Here is an 18,582-nt window from a genome sequence, read left to right as displayed (position 1 = left end):
GCCTTTCCCTAGTAGAAATAAGGTTCATGAGGACAGGGACTTTATTCTGTTAACCATGGTTTCCCTGACATCAGGGCCTGCACCTCACATAGTAGATGCTCTGTAAGTACTTTTTTTTTTTTTAAATGAATTTGGCTGCTCCCTGAGGCTTGTGGGATCTTAGTTCCCCGACCAGGGATTGAACCCGTGCCCTCGGCAGTGAAAGAGTGGAGTCCTAACCCCTGGACCTCCGGGGAATTCTGTCTGTTAGTATATTTCTGAGTATTGGAAGACTAGTCCCCAAATATGCAGTAGAGAAAATGTGTGAAAATTGGAAATATTCTAGATATTGTGTCACACTGCCAAGTGATGGAGTGATGAAATTGGAATCCACTGCTTCTTTTTGTTTTTGCCCTTTTTGGGGGCAGGGGGCATGTACATATATGAGATTGATATTCGTCAGCCAGCATTTATTGAGTAACCTCTGTAGCTTAAGATGAAAATTTGGGAAAAAGTCACTCCTTTTGTGAGTGACCGGTTTCTCTGAGTCTATTAAAACATCAGTTTAATGTCTAACTGATATGATGGAACTTTTTACTTTTTACTTTACAAATATAAGGCTGCTTTTAATTTTATTGTTAAATTTAAGTGTTTTACGTTGGGAAAAAAGTAAATTGAAGTTTGAAATGAGATCTTTCCCAGCCTCACTGTTATGGTTTTTAGTTATCAAAGTTTTAACTTCTATATTTATGACAAATACTTACAGTATTCGTTTAGAAATAGCCTCTGAGCAAAGTTGTGAGTCTCAAATTTTACTTTGTTGTTGTTGCTGTTATTCATCCAGGCAATACATTGTCGTCTACATCATCCAAGACTTCTGGTGGATTATATAGTCTTAGGGGATTCCTTAAAGTGGACCACTGTGCCTTAGTACAGGTGTTGTGTCCAAGTGTGGCTCGTCAGAGTCGCAGCATCAGCATCACCTGGGAACTTGTTAGGCATGCACATTCCCAGGCCCCCTTTAGACTGACTCACTCAGAAACCGGGGTGGTGGGGGGTGGAGTCCAGCAATCTGTGTTTTAACAAGCCCTCCAGATGATTCTGATACACACTAAAGTTTGAGAACCGTGGCTTAGTAAATGTTAAAGGTTCAAGGTAGCATGATCCTACGGATCAGCCAAACGGCATTAATTATTAGCCTTGTGAGCCTACCTCCTTTTTGGTCCCTGAATTTGATTGGTTCACTAAGGCTAGGCTGTGAAGTTATTTTCTAGATTGATTGCCACATATTGACTCTAGGTTGTTTGTATTTCTCTGCACCTGTCACTGTAATGATTTAACGAGATGCTTAATAGGAACAGACTGTGATTTTTTTTTTTTTTTTGCTTGCACCCATGGCTTTCTGAGTCATGGGTGGCTGGCTTCTTTTGTCCTTCTGGATAGATTTCTCTAGGTACCAGGCACGCCATTCATCTACTTTTAACGAGGGAGTTGTCACTGTTGGACCACAGGGGATCCTTCAGCAGCATTTAGTTTACCCCAGTTTGGTTTACAGGTTGGGAAATTGAGCCCCCATGAGGTTGTGCTTTTCTTGCAGTAGTACAGCTAGTTTGTGGTAGATCCAGGGTTTCAGGACTCCTGACTCCCTCCACTGCCCCAGGATTCCTGCAGGGGGAGGCCAGAGCTGTGGCTTGCTCTGGGCCTGCGGGACATTCCTTTCCTATTTAAAGAAAAAAGCAAATAGAAAAAAAGTCAGGAAGTTCTCATTGAAACTAATAAAAGTGTCTAAAGAGAATAAAAAAATCAGTTTGAGAACTTTGGTATGGAGGAAATAACCTGACATTAACTGTTTTAATTATAGTTGTTGCATTGGGCTTATCAGTGTGGGAAGAGGGAGCATTTGAGCCCTACAGGGAAGTGGGATATGGACAACAAGATGACCCTCTTCCTGAATATGCCTGCGCAGGCTGCAGCCTAGAGACTGCTTGTGTGATACCAATAGCTGTCATGGAGACGGGGCTGGACTCAGTAAGGCCCAGCAGTGTCACAGCTAGTGCTATGGAGGAATGCCCCATGAGGAGGCCTCTTAACCTCCTTGGCCTTCACTTTCTAATAACGTGGGTATAATAATACCTATTTTGCCCATCTTGAGAAGAAAAATGTCAGATGGTGGGAAGCAGTGTATTACTGTAGTTAAGAGCACAGACTCTCTCATGAGATCCAGACTCCCTAGGTTCAAATTCTGGCTCTTTCACTCACTGTTGTGACAATAGGCGGGTCACTTATCCTTTTTGTAGGATGGGTTTAATGAAATTAAGTACTTCATAGGTTGTTGGGAAGACTGAATTAGTCTGTGTAAAGGGCTTAGAACAATACTTGGTATTTAGTAAGTGCTATGTGTTAGCTGATATTGTTATCACTAGTTTTTAAAAATATTATTATCTTAAGAGCTGAGATTTTTGTAAACATATTCTCAAAGGGTTTCATCACTTGATAACAGTACTGGGCAAATAGAAGACTCTTATGCAGTAATCGTTAATGGAGGAGCTGTTCTAACATCCAGCTTGTGCCTGGGCCCTGCTGTGAGAAGAAGCTGGTTTTGATGCCCTGGAACGGCAGACCTAGAGCCTCTGATATTGCAGTTTATTCACAGAGTGGTACTCACAGAGGAAACTCAAAAGTGGAGACTTCTCGGTTTTGCTTTCAGGTATTTATACATGAACCATCCTAGGAGATGAAGATCTTAATAATCTTCCAGAAAAAGTTCATGGACTTCAATTTTGATTTTTATTGTTTGACAAGGTTTCTTCCTGTCTTGCCCTTCCACTTGTTATTAGTATTCTTGATAAGCATTTTGGTGATGAAAATTCCAACTCTAAAAGCTAAGCAATCAAGGTACTGTAATTATCCAGCAAACGAGGCTTTGGGTGGCCTTCCTCCTCTTCTGGCTGAAATCAATGACGGTTTCTACTATTGCTGTTTATTTCTGGGTAGTCTGCTTTTGGGAGAGATTAAGATGATGAAGTACCTTTTTATTAAAGGGACTAGGGTTCAAGAATTTGAGAATTATTGTTTTATTTATATATATAAAATTAACTTCTCATTTTCTTTGCTTTAATCCCCCCTCCTCTACAATCTCTATTTATAGTCTACTCCCCATCTTTATGTGAGCCGCTTAAAGTTAGAGATTATGTTTTATTCATTTCTTTATGAATTCCATTTCCCCTTTTTCCTCTGGATCCTAATGTAGTGTCTGGTACACACTAGGCTCTCAAATACAGTTTGTTGAATGAATATTATTTATGTTTCTGATTATTTCTTGAAGTGGCCTGTTTTGAAACTTCACCTGAGGCTTAAGTAATTCATTAATATCATGGTGACCTAGTATCTACCTGGGTCTTCCTAAATATTCATTGATGAATCCTTACATTGCTCATCTGAAGTATCCAAATCCCAAGATGCTCATGGCATATCATGGATAGTATAGCTTTACTTTTCTTAGTATCATTGGGAAACAGGGATGTAACAGCCAGAGAGATAGAGGCACAGAGAATTGAGAGTATCATTCCGGACCACAGAACAGTTATCGTGGGAAGAGACTCTTGGGATGAGCTTCTGTACTTCTATGACCGCAGGAGCCAAAAGATAAAAAGATGATAGAAACTCTGAAGGGAAACCTAAATCAAGTTGGATATGGGAATGAATGTTGACCCGGATTGGATGATGTTTCTCTGATGTCTGAGGGTTATGACTAGTGACTTATTTCTAACGTGTATTTGTTTTTGTTTTTAGCATTGCAATGTCGGGACGGCTATGAGCCCTGTGTAAATGAAGGAATATGTGTTACCTACCACAATGGTACAGGGTACTGCAAGTAAGTTTTTCTCTGTTTTTTTCCTTCTTTATGTATTTTATTTTTCCTCAATAGGAAATTGGACAAGATTTGGCAATACTGCTCTATTTTTAATACTTCTGTGAAATGTTACTGGTTCTCTAACTTTTCTGATGTAGTTTTTGTGGGGGATGAGGATGTGGATATCAGATAAATGGTTAATAAGAACTTACTGTCTTATCTTTTTCATCATGAAAAAGACTTTCAGTGAGTAGCTAGTTAAATAGAGTACATTCTTTTACATTTTCAGTTCAAGGCAAAGCCTCAGAATCGCTTCTCAACGTGTTAGCTGTGATCTTGTTTTAAAATCAAACCAAATAGATGTTAACTTTAATTCTGCCTACTGTAAGTAAATACTATGTGAAATACTAAGTAAAGCCATGTGAAACTTTTATCTAATATAAAAAATCAATTCTCAAAGAGAGACTGTGAGAGAAGATGCACACATGCTTGTAGGGATGGGGTGGGGAGCAGGGGCTGTGGCTGAATGTCATTATATAGGTTTAAAAGAATAAGGATGAGGAGTAGATAGGACTGGGGGTTTAGGCTAGTCCTCAGGAACATTTCTTTTCTTTTCTCTCTGATCATCCTCTAGTGTAGCCATACTTTTTGTTTGAGGAAACCTGTGAGGTAATCTCATAAATTGCTTCTCTAGGTTGCCTATGGATAATTTTTTTCCCTCTTCAACCTCAATTGAAAAATTTTGATAGGAACATGTTTCCATTCTATTTCTTTAATGGAAAATAAGATTTGGCAATATAACATTTATCTTCTTTAACACTTTTATGGGATATATTTGTTCTTTGCTTTGGTAGAAGTATTTGCTTGCTAAGCATTTTTAAAATAAATAAATAAATAAATAATTAGTTTTGGGCTGCATTGGGTCTTCATTTTTTGCGCACAGGCTTTCTCTAGTTGCGGCGAGCGGGGGCTACTCTTCGTTGCGGTGCAGGGGCTTCTCTTGTGGAGCACAGGCTCTAGGCACGTGGGCTTCAGTAGTTGTAGCACGTGGGCTTCAGTAGTTGTAGCATGTAGGCTCAGTAGTTGTGGCTCGCAGCCTTAGTAGTTGTGGCGCACGGGCTTAGTTGCTCCGCGGAATGTGTGATCTTCCCGGACACCGGGCTCAAACCTGTGTCCCCTGCATTGGCAGGCAGATTCTTAACCACTGTGCCACCAGGGAAGCCCTTGATAAGCATTTGAAGTGAGTTTATCCAACATGGGTTTGTTTCTTTTCTGGATATTTAACTGAAAAACATAACTATGATAATGACATTTTTCCAATCAAGTCTATTCTGACAACAGGATCTAAGTTCTTTAATGTTATGAACAAGAATTTTCCAAGTCAGAAAAAATTTTCTTCACCAAAGTGAAAATATTTTAAGCTGTGATGACAGTAAAGCTTAACAATAGGTTGTTTGGATTGGAATAAATATAACACTGGAAGTGAAATTTTTTATGGAACTGATTATGGGCTGTTCACTTAGTTTTTCTAGCTGGGAAAAAAAATCCAACCAAAAACATGTGATGTAGTCTCCTCTAAGAATGGAAACACAACTGGAGATAATAAGGAAAGGAACTTAGTACCTTAGAATTGGCCACTGAAATCTTGTTAATCTCTTTGGCATCTGGTGTCTTAGTTACTTGCTTTATTCTATTATTTATCTCTCTCGTGGTAGTTAACCCATTATACTATGATCATTTGTTGATGTGTTGGTTTCTCCCACTAGAGTGTGAAGTCCTGGTCTTGTGTGCTTTTGCACAGTTAATGCCTAGTACAGCACCTGGTATGTAGCTAGCGCTCAACGATATGTTTCTTGAACCAAAAGTGCTCAGTAGATATCATTCACATGTCTTTAAATCTGTTTGTCTTAAATAAGTAGAAACTGTCCTTTCCTCTGAGAATTTTGTTGGCTTCATGTAGCATTCAGGATGGTAGTACTATACAGAGAGGCAATTTAGTTCTATTTAGAGATAATTCAACTTGGTGACTTATGTAGGGAGAATTTCAAATATGTTCTAAGTGTTGGCCTACATATTTGTGGTCTGACGTGGGGAAAGAGGGCTGTAGAGGAGACCAATCTCTGAGCACTTACCAGGAATGGACACTAAGGGACATTTCGGGGAGAAAACAGATTTGTGAGCTGTTAGTCTCAGACTCTGCAACCAAGGTGAGAGAGACAAAGTTGACCCTAGTTTTTGGAATAAGCATTGCTAGGAAACAGGGAACTCACTTTGTGATTGACAAAAATGGAGCTGCCTGAATTCTGTCCCTGGATACTTGTTAATTATTGATGGGGTGGGTTGCTTATGGATATAGTTCTGGATTTAGTCCCGGACATCCCTCAGATGTCTTCCAACCCTGTTGTGAGGGAAACAAGCTTCTAGAGAAAAGGAGAGTAAGGGAATAAAATGGGCAAGGCCGTCTTTTCGGGAGACTGATGTGAACAACAAAACTTGTAAAAAGAGAATGTTTCTCTACTTCAATAAAAGTAATGTTAGCATCTTCAGGAGTATCAGTGTCTACATAAGTGGACACAGGAAAAGCAAGAACAATATCAGGGAAGCCAAATCAGTCATCCTACAGTGCCTGCCAGCCAACCTCCACAGAACGTTAAGAAAAATTTAAGTAAAAGTAACATTTATTTAGCAGACCTTTCAGTATATCTTCACCAGCTTTGCTTTTTTTCCCTGGGGAAAGAAGTTGCTCCAGCTTGCTCAGTAAATACTGTTTTCACAAAATGGTAATAAATATTAGAACACTTAGAAGGTTTATAAAAATTACATCAGGTATGCAGGGTATATGATTGTCTTTTTATTCGTGAGATTGCTTAGTGGATTAGGAAAAGAAGGCTGAGGCCAAATTTTTTTTACTGGGGTGGGTGGGTAGGAGTTAATGGAAAATGTTTTAAAGTAGAAGGTATCTGACTGTCTCTTTAAAGAGCATAATGTTATTGATTCAGCTAAATTATAATGGTTGTTTATGGAAGTTATAGAAATCCTTGATAAGATCACATTGACAGATGAGGATAAGTACTTTTAAAGGTTAGTTTTGCACACAGCTCAACTGTTTTTTCTAACTGTTAAGAGTCTAAGTAGTCTATCAGTCTGTGATTAGATTGGGAGCCAGACAAGGAGAAACGGTGTAATCTTGCATAAAACTCAATTATTCCTCCTAAATAGTTGTTGTCATATCTTAATAAAGCCCTCTCACTACAGAGAGATAAGGCATTTCATTCTCTCGCTTGTCCTACTGGGAGGTGTAAATATATAATTAAATTTGGCTGTCATTAATCACTTTCAAGTTGTTTTCTCAGGCTTTCAAATATAAACCATTCCAAATCCCACTTTGATTAAAAATCGTGGGCAACTCAAGTTCACTAGAATGTTGGGGGTGGGTGAGGCCATGATTTGTAAAATTCACAAAATGTGTATGTTTAAGGATGCATTTATCATAGTTATTTAAAGTCCTTGTTTGCCAGTTCTTTAACATCTGGGTTGTCTTTGGACGTGTTTCCATAAACAGCTCTTTAACTCGACTGTGGGTACAGTTTCCCTTTACTTCATGTTTATGGTAGTTTTTATTGTTTTCTGGACATTGTGAGTGATGCATTTTAAACTTTATCTTCTACTAAAGAATGTTACTGGAAGATCACCTTGATGCTATTTGGGCTGTGCTATGGGGGGTCTGTTTTGCTCTCAGTATGGTGGTGCGTCTTGGTCTAGACTTGGGCTCTAGATATAATCCTTAATCCCAAGGTATGACCCCTCAGTGGGTTCAGTGGAAGGCGTGAGGTTTTTACCATATTCTGGGGTGTATCCCAAGCTCCTCTAATTTGGTAGGATTTAAAGTAAAACCTCTGACTCCCCGGAACCATGCTCAGCTTTTCAGCCTTACAGCTCTTGCTTTCCATTGTGTTCCTAAATATCATCTTGTTGTGGAGTTATATTACATATTTTCGGGCTACCTCCTCTGTGGTTCTGTTTTTTCCAGGATTTCTCCTCTCAAATTTCAACTACTTTGACAATTCTAGACACCTTTGACTCTTTAGCTCAGTAAGACTTGCATTCTCTGCTTGCTTTCTGTTTCTGTTGTGCTTCATGAACTGGGGAATACTCTTCAGGGAAAAAGGTGTATAAATGCATGTTTCATATACGTAGTTTGTTTTTTCCTTCGAGGCTCATATCCCTTCTAATTTCTGCCCACTTTGATTGCTCTCTGGTACCTTTAATATTTTGTCTGGAGTTTATAATTATTATGAACGGGTGAGTTGATCTAAGTTACTCTGCCATTACTTTTAATGGTAAGAATTATAATCTTAAATGAGTCTTTCAAAGTTTTCTACATACCACTTAGGAGGTAACTAGCACAATATTTGTTAAACAATGGAAAGTCAGCATGAGCTATATAGGCTCCTGTGGATGGGTGATTGCATTTGAGGATCTGTACTTTTTGCCAAAGTATCTAACTAGAAACTACATTTTTTTTTTTTTTTTTTTGCGGATTCTGGTCAAATTAAGACAAAAAAATTGCCAACACAAGAATCTCAATAAATGGTAAAATTATCAAGAAACTACATTTTTTTTTTTTTTTTTTGCGGTACGCGGGCCTCTCACTGTTGTGGCCTCTCTCTCCCATTGCGGAGCACAGGCTCTGGATGTGCAGGCCTAGCGGCCATGGCTCACGGGCCCAGCCGCTCCGCGGCATGTGGGATCCTCCCGGACGGGGGCACGAACCCATGTCCCCTGCATCGGCAGGCAGACTCTCAACCACTGCGCCACCAGGGAAGCCCTTAAAATAAATTATTATAAATAGAAAATGTTATAAAATATAACTGTGTCACATTTTACCTAAAATTTATCTATTAGCTATAAGAAACGTTAAACTTTAACAACTAACAATTTTCCTTGCCAGGATTAGAGAGGAGTGTTGGTGGTCCAGGCCTCCAAAAGCCATCCAAGAAAACTGGAGCCATTGCCTTCTTTGTCCTCTTGATAAGTTTCTGTATAGTTGCGAGAGAATAGAGATACTCAGAATCTTCCAGAGCCTTGCTTATAGTAGAGGATGCGTTATCAATGTTTGTGTTGTGGCCACACTGCCCTAGAATGGCATTTTCAGAAGTCATGTCTGACTCAGCATTTTCCCCTTTCACTCACCTTGTTGGTGAGTGCTGTTCAGGGGCAGTATCAGATCAAAGAAATGCACTGGGAAAAACATCAACTGTTACATCACTTTCTCTTTTTCTGCTGAAACTGGTTCTGCCAGCAAGGTTCCTTCAGTTGAGATAAATAATACTTTAAGGCAATAGTTCAAAAATCAAAATTAATGCAAAAATTATGATTAAAAATATCCAGATTTTTAAAAAAGATAAAATCAGTACTGCTGATCTTTTTCTTTTGTGCCAGGCTCCTGTATGGTTCAGTCTGGCACTGGTGAGTGGATTAAGGCATCTGGAAGAGCCCTGCTTGGTGACATGGAGAGGACAGGTTTCTATGCCAGATAGACTTGAATTTGAGCCCTAAATCCTGTCAGTAATTGGATCTTTGGCAAGCTGAAGAACATTATGCTAGCTAATATTTATTAAGCACTTATTACATACTAGGCTGTGTGCTCAATTAAGCTCTTTACAGGTATTATTTTAGTCCTCATGTAAGGTAGATAGTCTTGATATCCCTGTTTTACCAATGAATGTATGGAAACTCAGAGAGGTTAAATAATTTGCCCAAGATCACGTAACTCTTAAGTATCTGACCTGAGATGTGCTCTTTGAAAATCTGCTTTTGCTCTGAGTCTCAGTTTGCTTATTAGTAAAATAATTTTACTCAGTTTGCTTATTAGTAAAATAGGACAAAATTACCTATTTTAAAGTCGTATTTCAAACAGGACCTTCTGAAAAGGAAGTGTGGAACATTAGAAAGTATATGAAAGGTAGCTTTTCAGATCAGGATTATGATTAAAACTCTATATATAGTTCCTGATTTTAAAGTAGAGACATAGGTAGGCCTGGGCAGCTCATAATACTACATAATACTAGAGTATTGAACTTGCTTGTAGCTACATGAGTGTACATGGGCCAGGCTTGGCTAATGCTGCAATTCTGAGAAGTGGCCTTGCACTTGAAAGTTCAGTGCAATTAATGCAGATGAAATATAAGAAGAGAGCAGTGAAGGTGGGGGTAGAGGTTATTGTGTACTAAAATGCTTTTTAGTAGAGAAAACTAAACTTAAAAACTTGAAACGTCTCCCTTCTTTTTCCTAATGGAAGATGAGCAAGTCCAGGCAGATTTTATGCACCTGCGAAACTGAGACAGGTTAAATTCTACAACTTCTGATAAATGGTGCTGCCAGCACAGAAGTGACAGGTTGTTAAACATAGTGCCTTATACTTGCATTGCGAGTTATGGATGTATAGATAGATGTATGTCCTGTGAGGCTTTCCTTGTTTAGGACTTGGGGTCTGGACCCTTTAACAGTACTAAGCTATTCTTATTATTAACACTTATGTCCTTGAAAGCTCCTTTAACAAATATGTTGTGTCCCTGAGGAATTTTTCATAAAGGAAGTCTGATGAATAGCTTCTTATCAATATATAACAACAGAATTCTCCTGTTCTTTTCAGCTGATTTTTATTCTTTAGGTTGGAAACTTTATAAACTTCAGTGTTAGGTAGAGAAGTAGGAGAAGGTGGTTCTTAGGCTCTGCCTGTATCCTTTTGCCTGTCTTGGGTCACTGCCAGTAAGTTGAAGCAACTAATTTTGGCCTGCAAACCTGGCATGAATAGATAGGAGTTTAGCTAGGCTTCTTTCAACACCATCCCCAGGTTAACCATAATCCTAAGTGAAGTTTCTTTCTCATTGTTCCATTGTGGCATGTCAGCACCATTAATTTCGTATAGTAATTCCTTTATCCCCTTTTTTCTTGTGACTAAGCAGGATGAGAAACATTTCTCTTTCTTGATCTGGAGTAATTAATTAAATCCTTCATTTAAAATTTGGCTGTCTGTCTTTCATCAAGGCTAGCAAGATTGAATACAAAGGGGTTGAAGAAGTCAGAATGTGATAAAAATGTAGTTAACTAAAAATTTCCAAGTGCTTTTTTCTCTGTTAAGCTAGCATAAATGTGTGGGCGTGATGGGGGTTTTCATTAAGTCCTCTTCTCAGCATCCTGTTGCTAGGAATTTTGTAGGTAGAAATGAAGTTTAGTGTTTCTTCCACCCCATCATGTGAGAGAGTGTGTGTGTGTGTGTGTGTTTTGTGTTTTGTTTGTGTGTGTTTGTGTGTGTTATGTGAGTGTTTTGTTTTCATATTTGTCTTAGTTGTGTTTTATTTTACATCTCGATGTAAGGTAATTTACAGTTTGTCTGGGCTTCCCAGAGTTTTCTATATCCTATTTATCCATCATCAATAATCTTCACTAGCACTTCATCCTCTCTGTGTCCAAAAATGTATTACTGACTCTTATACTGATGCCTTCAGCCTTCCCTTATTAATGCAGTTATCTTCTGTTTAAAATGTTCTTCTCCTAAACAATCTCCTACTTGGACGTTTATGAAAAGATCTTTATGAAAAGAAAGTGGAAGCAAAGACTAATAAAGGCATTATTTAAGTAACAGGTGGTATTACTCAGGAAACACATCCAAATGGAACATTATATCCATTTCTTTTCTTCATATAAGTATGAGGAGAAGGTACTTGTTAATAAGAAAAGAGCCTAATTAGACCTTATGTAGAATAGTAGTATTTAGGGCACTTGAGTCTGTATAGATTCAGTAACTTTCCTGCAGTTACTATATGTATAGTCCTGTATCCTGAACTCTGAAAGTAAGACTCTGAGGCACTTTAGGATCCTCACTCTTTGTCTTGGTCTGCACAGACCAGGTGGCTTAACCAACAGACATTTATTTTCACAGTTCTGGAGGTTGGGAAGTCCAAGATCAAGGAGCTGGCTTACTTGGTTCCCTGTGAGGACCTGCTTCCTGCTTTGTAGATGGCCACCTTCTCACTATATCCTCACATGGTAGCGCAAGAAAACACTGGTCCCTTGTCTCCTTTTAAGGGCACTAATCCCATCATGAGGACCCCACCCTCATGATTTCATCTACCTAATTATTTCCCAAAGGCCTCAGCTCCAAATGTCATCACATTGGGGATGTTGGTTTCAACATAAGAATTTTGAGGGGGCACACTCAGTCCATAGCACTCTTCAAAGGAAAATTTAATATTCATCAAACTGCTGTTTATTGAGCTGGCTACTATGACTGAGCACTGTGCTGTGTGTTGTGAACAGACATAAAGGCTGAGAGGAGGCCTGTGCTGTCTGACTTTCTTATTCACAAGTACCCGTACTGGGAGTGTCTGCTAATGAATGTTGTGTTTTTCCTGTGTAAGACATGGTGGCAGTCCTCTGATGTCTTGCCATCTTGTTGAGGAGATGAGGCATATATATGTGTGGGTGTGTATGTATATGTATATATATATATATATACACACATACAGTCTATAACTGCCCAGTGGAGCAGCACAGATGATAAGAACTATGGAGATTCAGACAAGGGAACGACTACTATGGGACAGAAGACTACAATCAGAGGATTTTTTTGTGTTTCACTTAGAATCTGAGAATATTGACTGTGTCCTAGGAGATGGTTAGGTAGAAGTCCGGAAGTAGAGAGACTGAGGGGACTAGAGAGCTATTATTAACTGGAATAATTGTTACCAATATCTTCATCATTTTTTTCCTTAATGACATAGTTTTAAAACTTTTCTACATCTTGGGTGTTCCCTTCTGTCTTTACTTCAGTTTGTGTGAGGTTTTACTAAACTGGTATGTGGATTAATCTGTTTCACAGTGATAGATAGCTGATTAAAAAAATCATTCCTTTAGCACATGCTGGCTTGAATGCTTGAAGATAGACTGTCTAGAGCTAGGGGTGAGTGGGGAGACCAGAGACAAGAAGAGAGGGCAGCTGGGAGCAGTCATCTGTCCTCCCCTCCCCTTTTTGGCCTTGACTGTTGAGTCTTGTGCTGCTTCCAGAGCAGAATGACCAGGTAGGCTTGTGTACACCATTTGCAGGGAAACTCAGAATTCAAGAATCTCTGAGGCAACAAACACAATGGGTTGGGATAGGAGGAGTGATGGAAAAACAGAGACACCAGGAACAGGATCGGTCTTCATACAAGCATAGCACATTCTCGTAGCTGAGAATTTAGGTGTTCCCACCTCAGATCTCTTCTGTCCAGCATATCATTGGCCTGATCCAGTTCAGTTCAGGGATCCAGAGTAAGCAAGCATCTGTTAGCCACATCTCTGGTTACCCCAAATTAGCTCATGTCCTTTACTGCTTGTTTCCTCTGATTATATAGTACATATCCAAACCCTCAATTATCCAGAATAAACCAGGATGCCTATTCTATGTGGAAAACATTTGACAGTGGTTATGATTTTTTACCTTGAGCATGGTAGTGCCTTAGCCATTTAACCACCTGTCCCTTTATAGTTTTGAAATGCTGGGGTTCTTATTGTGTAAGCCAGAGACATCTCCTTGGGTAGTTATTTTACTGGGTAACTTGCCCCTTCTGAAACCTCACTCGGCCTGAAAAGTACCTCAGGAGCCTCTTTGACTTTAATTTTTCTGTCTTAGTCCCATTTGTATATAATATTTGTGGTGTCTGATTTTCTGTCTCATGTTAAAATTCATGGCCTTGAATTTCTGGGTCACTCTTAAAAAAGTGGACAGAGCTTGATTACTAATGAAAAGTTGACTCATTTCCTTCCAGGCAGAGGTTGACACTGACAATCAGTTTATAATTAGTCTTCAGAGAAGCATATTCTTTAATTATGGGATATTACCCATTCTTTCCTAAATTTTATAAGAATTAATGAGAGCATCTTGAGCTGGGGAAATGAGTAAGACAGGTACTTATGCTGTGTTGAGAGGATATATAAAAATTATATCTGGAAAAAAGTCCTACATGAATTTAATTAAGTGATTGATTCCCTGCAAGTTTAAATTTGGTATATCTCTTCCCAGACACATACATCAGTCATTTTTAGTCTTGTGAAATTTTTCAGTAGATCAGATTCCATAAAGGGACTGCAATGTCTACCACCATTCTGTGCTGAAGAAAACAGGCTCTCATGTTGGCCAGATGTCTTGGGGAAGATGGTAAGGACTTTCCCTTTTAGGCTCAGGGTTCCAGTTATTCTCCATATCTTGTTTAAATACATCACTCTTTCTCTTTTGCTTATTCTTTGCTTCCTTATGCTTCCTGTGAGGGATTAGCTGAAAGTGTGAGTTGTACAACAGTTCATTTACACAAGTATGTATTGAACTCTCTGTGCACTTAGAAGGATGATAGTTGGGCAGTGTGAAGGATATAAAACAAGAGACACAGGCACAATTCTTGCCCCAGGGAGCCCCTGCTTGGAGTGGGTTGATGGTCGAGACATACACAACCACTGACCCCAAGCATTACCGTCAGCAAGCATCATTACATTCTCGGGCAGTATTGCTGAGGGAATCCAACAGCCAAAATTGTAGAGTCATCATACTTAGGAGGTGGAAGGGATTTTGTCGAGCACCTTTCCCACTGATCTTGTTTTATACGTGAGGAACCCAAGGCTTAATATAGCCAAGTGACTTATCCTGTATTACATAACTGATTAGAATGTAGAGTGGGACTAAAAGCTGTTTCTCAGTCCCCATTAGGTGACCTATAGATTCAGTGCTATTTCTTTTCATTTTTGGTACCAACTCTCAAGGAACAGGGTGAATATATAGGGAGAAGGGGAGGAGAGAAGGAGAGAGAAAAGCAGAATTAAAAACGAACAATTTAGTGCTTTTATGAGGCAGTTTGAAAGACCAAGAATTTTAACTCTAGCTATACATTTTATTTTTTAACATTCCATGAAACAAAAACAATGTGGAAATTCTTTTGCGTTCCTTCTAAAGGAGGTCTTTAATCCTCCTAAAGGATATTAGTATCCAAGGGGGCTGTAGAACATACCTAATGGAATCATACAATTTTAGAGTTAAAGGAAATATTAGAGATTATTTGGCCTAGGATCTTGTTTTAATACGTGAGGAGGCTGAGGCTCAGAGAACTAAAGTGGCCAGTTCAAGGTTCACATCTGGTGGAAGAGCCAGGGCTGATCTAGAGGAAAGGTCTGTGGGGAACCACTCAATCAAAAGCTCTGAGAACATGCTAAAGTCTTGGGTGAGAGTTTTTGTAAAACAATATACTAGTTTTATTTTTATTCTTTTTTTAAAAATAAATTTATTTACTTATTTATTTATGGCTGCGTTGAGTCTTTGTTGCTGCACGCGGGCTTCTCATGGCAGTGGCCTCTCTTGTTGCGGAGCACGGGCTTCAGGCGCGCGGGCTTGGCTCCGTAGTTGTGGCTTGCGGGCTCTAGAGTGCAGGCTCAGTAGTTGTGGCACATGGGCTTAGTTATTCCGTGGCACGTGGGATCTTCCCAGACCAGAGCTCAAGCCTGTGTCCCCTGCATAGGCAGGCGGATTCCCAACCACTGCACCACCAGGGAAGCCCAATATATTTTTATTCTTATTCAGATAAAAAACAAACTCATAACTACATATCTGTCTATCTATCTATCCATCCATCCTTAGGTATGCCGTAAGTACATCTCACTTACCAGTAGACATGGGTTTTTTAAGCAGAATGGTGCAGGAGAATGTAGCCACATCAGGCATGGCTTTGCCTTGACTCAGTTTAGTAAGTGAAGTGCCTCTCAGGATGAATTTATTTTCACTTAGTGTGAACTTGAGTGCATACTTTCAGGATTCTTGCTTGATATTCAGTTTCTTTGGTTTGGAAGGCCACAAATCATTGTAATATCTTAGATTTTTTTGGGCCATGGTCCCATCTTTTAAAGGAAGTAGTGATTTTTGTCTTGAGTCACCACATTAAGGTTATACACCATAAGTTTTTTCCTTGATGTTTGTTATTTTTATTATCTTTGGTTCTAATTATGCAGAGGTATGACAATTGACAATGATGATTCTTTGACTATTGGATTGCCTTTCTGAAATTAAGCGCAGTTCATAACAAGTGCTCCTAAAATGCCCTGACTTCTAGTAAACAAAAAAAGTTACCTAAATTGTAAGCACATGTTTTGAAGGTGTTTTTAGCCTATGTGTACTTTAATGCTGTTCTGGCCTTAGAGCAGGGATCAGCAGACTTTTTTCTTTAAGTGCCAGATGGTAAAGGTTTTAAGCTTTGCTGGCTAAGAAGCAAATTGAGGATATAATGTAGGTACTTATATACCTCTTTAAAGCATAACCATTAAAAAAATGTAAAAGCCAGCTTTAGCTCCTGGACTGGAGGTATAAAAACAGGTGGCCCATGGATTTTGCCTAGGGCAATATTTGTTGACCTTTACCTTAGAGCATAATAACCACTTGAAATGCTTCATGTCCTTGGAGGGCATGCGGTATAGACTGGAAGAGCCATTTTTGGGCTAAGCTTTTTTTTTTTTTTTTAATATACAAAAGAAATTCTTAAAGCAGATGTTGCTGAAATTAGAACAAAGAATTATATCTGAATCTTCCTGTATCAGTTTTTGGTTGATGCCACTTTTCTAGTTGAGATGACCTATGCTGGAGGTCTGCACTAAAGCCGAGATCCTCTTAAATTAATGAGTGTTTTCAATAAAATGAATAAAAACATTACATTTTTTTCTTTGATGGTAACTGTTCCCTTATTGTCATAAAAGTAATGAATGTTGTGAGATGTCATTAACTTCATCAAAGTTATCCTTTGTGTGGAAAAGTTCTTTGGGTGATTATTGTGATGGTGATGATTTTAATAATTATGTTTGTTCTCAAAAGCTTATAATCTAGAGGGAAACAGATAAACAAACCAAATCCAGTCCCAGCCGTGTAGTTGATGATAGAGCATGCTTCCAAGTATAGATACCAGTAGGCTAAGACTTTCACGTGCACTACAAGCATTGTCCGTGCAATGAGGGTTTGAAGGTTTTGCTGTTTTTGTTATAAGAATGCAAGAGTACATAAAATAATGATAGCATTGTATTTTTAAAAGAAATAATCTGTATGGTATCTGCATGTATGTTAAATTTTCTCATTAGACCACTGTTTAGCTTTGCAAGATTTTCACTTTGACCCTATGGAGGCATAGAATTTGATTTCATACAGCAGATCAGGCATAGGTAAAGGAATTTCCAAAGCTGAGGAACACTTTTTTGAAGACATGTGAGTTTGAATATATACGAATATAGGCAACATTTGTAGGAAACTTTTCTGTTTAATTCAGCTAAGATTTATGAGTGTTATGAGTGCCAGATACTAAGCTAAAAATTACTTTATTTGGATATGCTATATCATTGTTTCTCAACCTTTTTATCATTATCACCCCTTGCCCCAAAGGAGCCTTTTTAGAGTTTTTTCCTAATCTCTCCACCCCTGCCCCATGCAATTTTAATACCATAGATATATTGTATATCAGTTTATCTACTGTGGCCCTTTGGAGGTTCACAAACCATTGTAATATCTAAGATTTTTTTTTTTACCCTCAAGAACCATTTTTTTTAACCCTTTGGGCCATTGTCCTATCTTTTATGGGAAGTAGTGGTTTTTGTCTTGAAATAGGGTTCAAGGCACTGTTATTTATTTTTCCCATGATGCCCACTATTTTTATTATCTCTGGTTCTAATCCCATTTAAATGGGATTTTGTACTATTTCAGGGCATTTTGAAATTGTATTTTCCAATTATTCATTGAATGGTTTTGCATACCTATACGTGTGATTATTACTTTTCCAAGAATGATGTATTCAGAATCTACAAAGAAATATTTTTTACCCTCTTAAAGTTTGGAGAAATGCAGGTTTTTCTCCAGCCTACTCTCACATTCAGGTTTGGTTTGATATGATATGAGTACAATTATTTTTGAACTAGGAATCCTTTCAGACCAAACCATAAGCTTTTGGAACTTTCTGTTTTCATATATTTTTTAGACTTCAGAATTTTACAGGTGGTCACCTACTCATGTTGGAGAACAGAAAGCAAGCACCCACACTCAATTTTTTTTCTCTGAAATTTTGTTTAATTTTTACTGCTAAGTTTCTAAAAAGAGTGTAGCAGTTTATGTTACTGAGGCCACTTTGCAGGATGTTCTGTCACTCAGGATCCTGGTGCTTCATGTAGTCAGTGTTTTATCAAAGATTAATGAAAGTTTAAAAGAAAATGCAGACTCTGTGTGTGTGTTTGTGTGTGTGTGTGTGTGTGTGTGTGTGTGTGTGTGTGTGTGTTAACTTCATATTTTGGGGGAGTATGTGATTTAAAAAATCTACTCCATATAGATTTGGCTTGCCCACTTTAAATGATTTAGGCGTAAGTGAAGGTTAAGAAGTCCTCTATATATGAGGAATCTTAATTAGTATTGATAATCCTTTGGGTAAATAGCTCAGCCTAGTGGTTCCCAAACTTTGAGTATAATTAAAGTCTTTTGAAGGTGTAAAGACTCCAAGGACCCTTGCATTTTGCCTTTTGGCTTCTGTTAAGAATATAAGCACTGAATAGTTGAATGCCTTCTATATGCCAGTTACTGTATTAGGCACTGGGAGTATGGTGATGAATAATTCTTAGTCTGTTGGGCAGACAAATAATCATAATACAAGGTAATGAGTGATATATGTTAGGGTTATGGGAATATACAGCAGGGGGCATCAAGC

At 38.5% G+C, this 18,582-nt stretch overlaps 1 protein-coding gene across 1 annotated transcript in view; it reads left to right on the top strand.

Annotated features, from left to right (window-relative positions):
* The window catches only part of NOTCH2 (notch receptor 2), a 176,883-nt gene that overhangs the window by 50,682 nt on the left and 107,619 nt on the right, over positions 1-18,582 (top strand). The window contains exon 2 of the mRNA XM_007457124.1: positions 3,772-3,853. Coding sequence (XP_007457186.1) covers positions 3,772-3,853 — 82 coding nt within the window. The remainder of the gene's footprint in view (positions 1-3,771; positions 3,854-18,582) is intronic.

Source organism: Lipotes vexillifer, unplaced genomic scaffold (genome assembly GCF_000442215.2).
Source record: "Lipotes vexillifer unplaced genomic scaffold, Lipotes_vexillifer_v1.1 scaffold511, whole genome shotgun sequence".
NCBI lineage: Eukaryota > Metazoa > Chordata > Mammalia > Artiodactyla > Lipotidae > Lipotes > Lipotes vexillifer.
The sequence above is the reverse complement of the archived record's forward strand: the minus strand, read 5'-3'. Positions and strand labels throughout refer to the sequence as shown.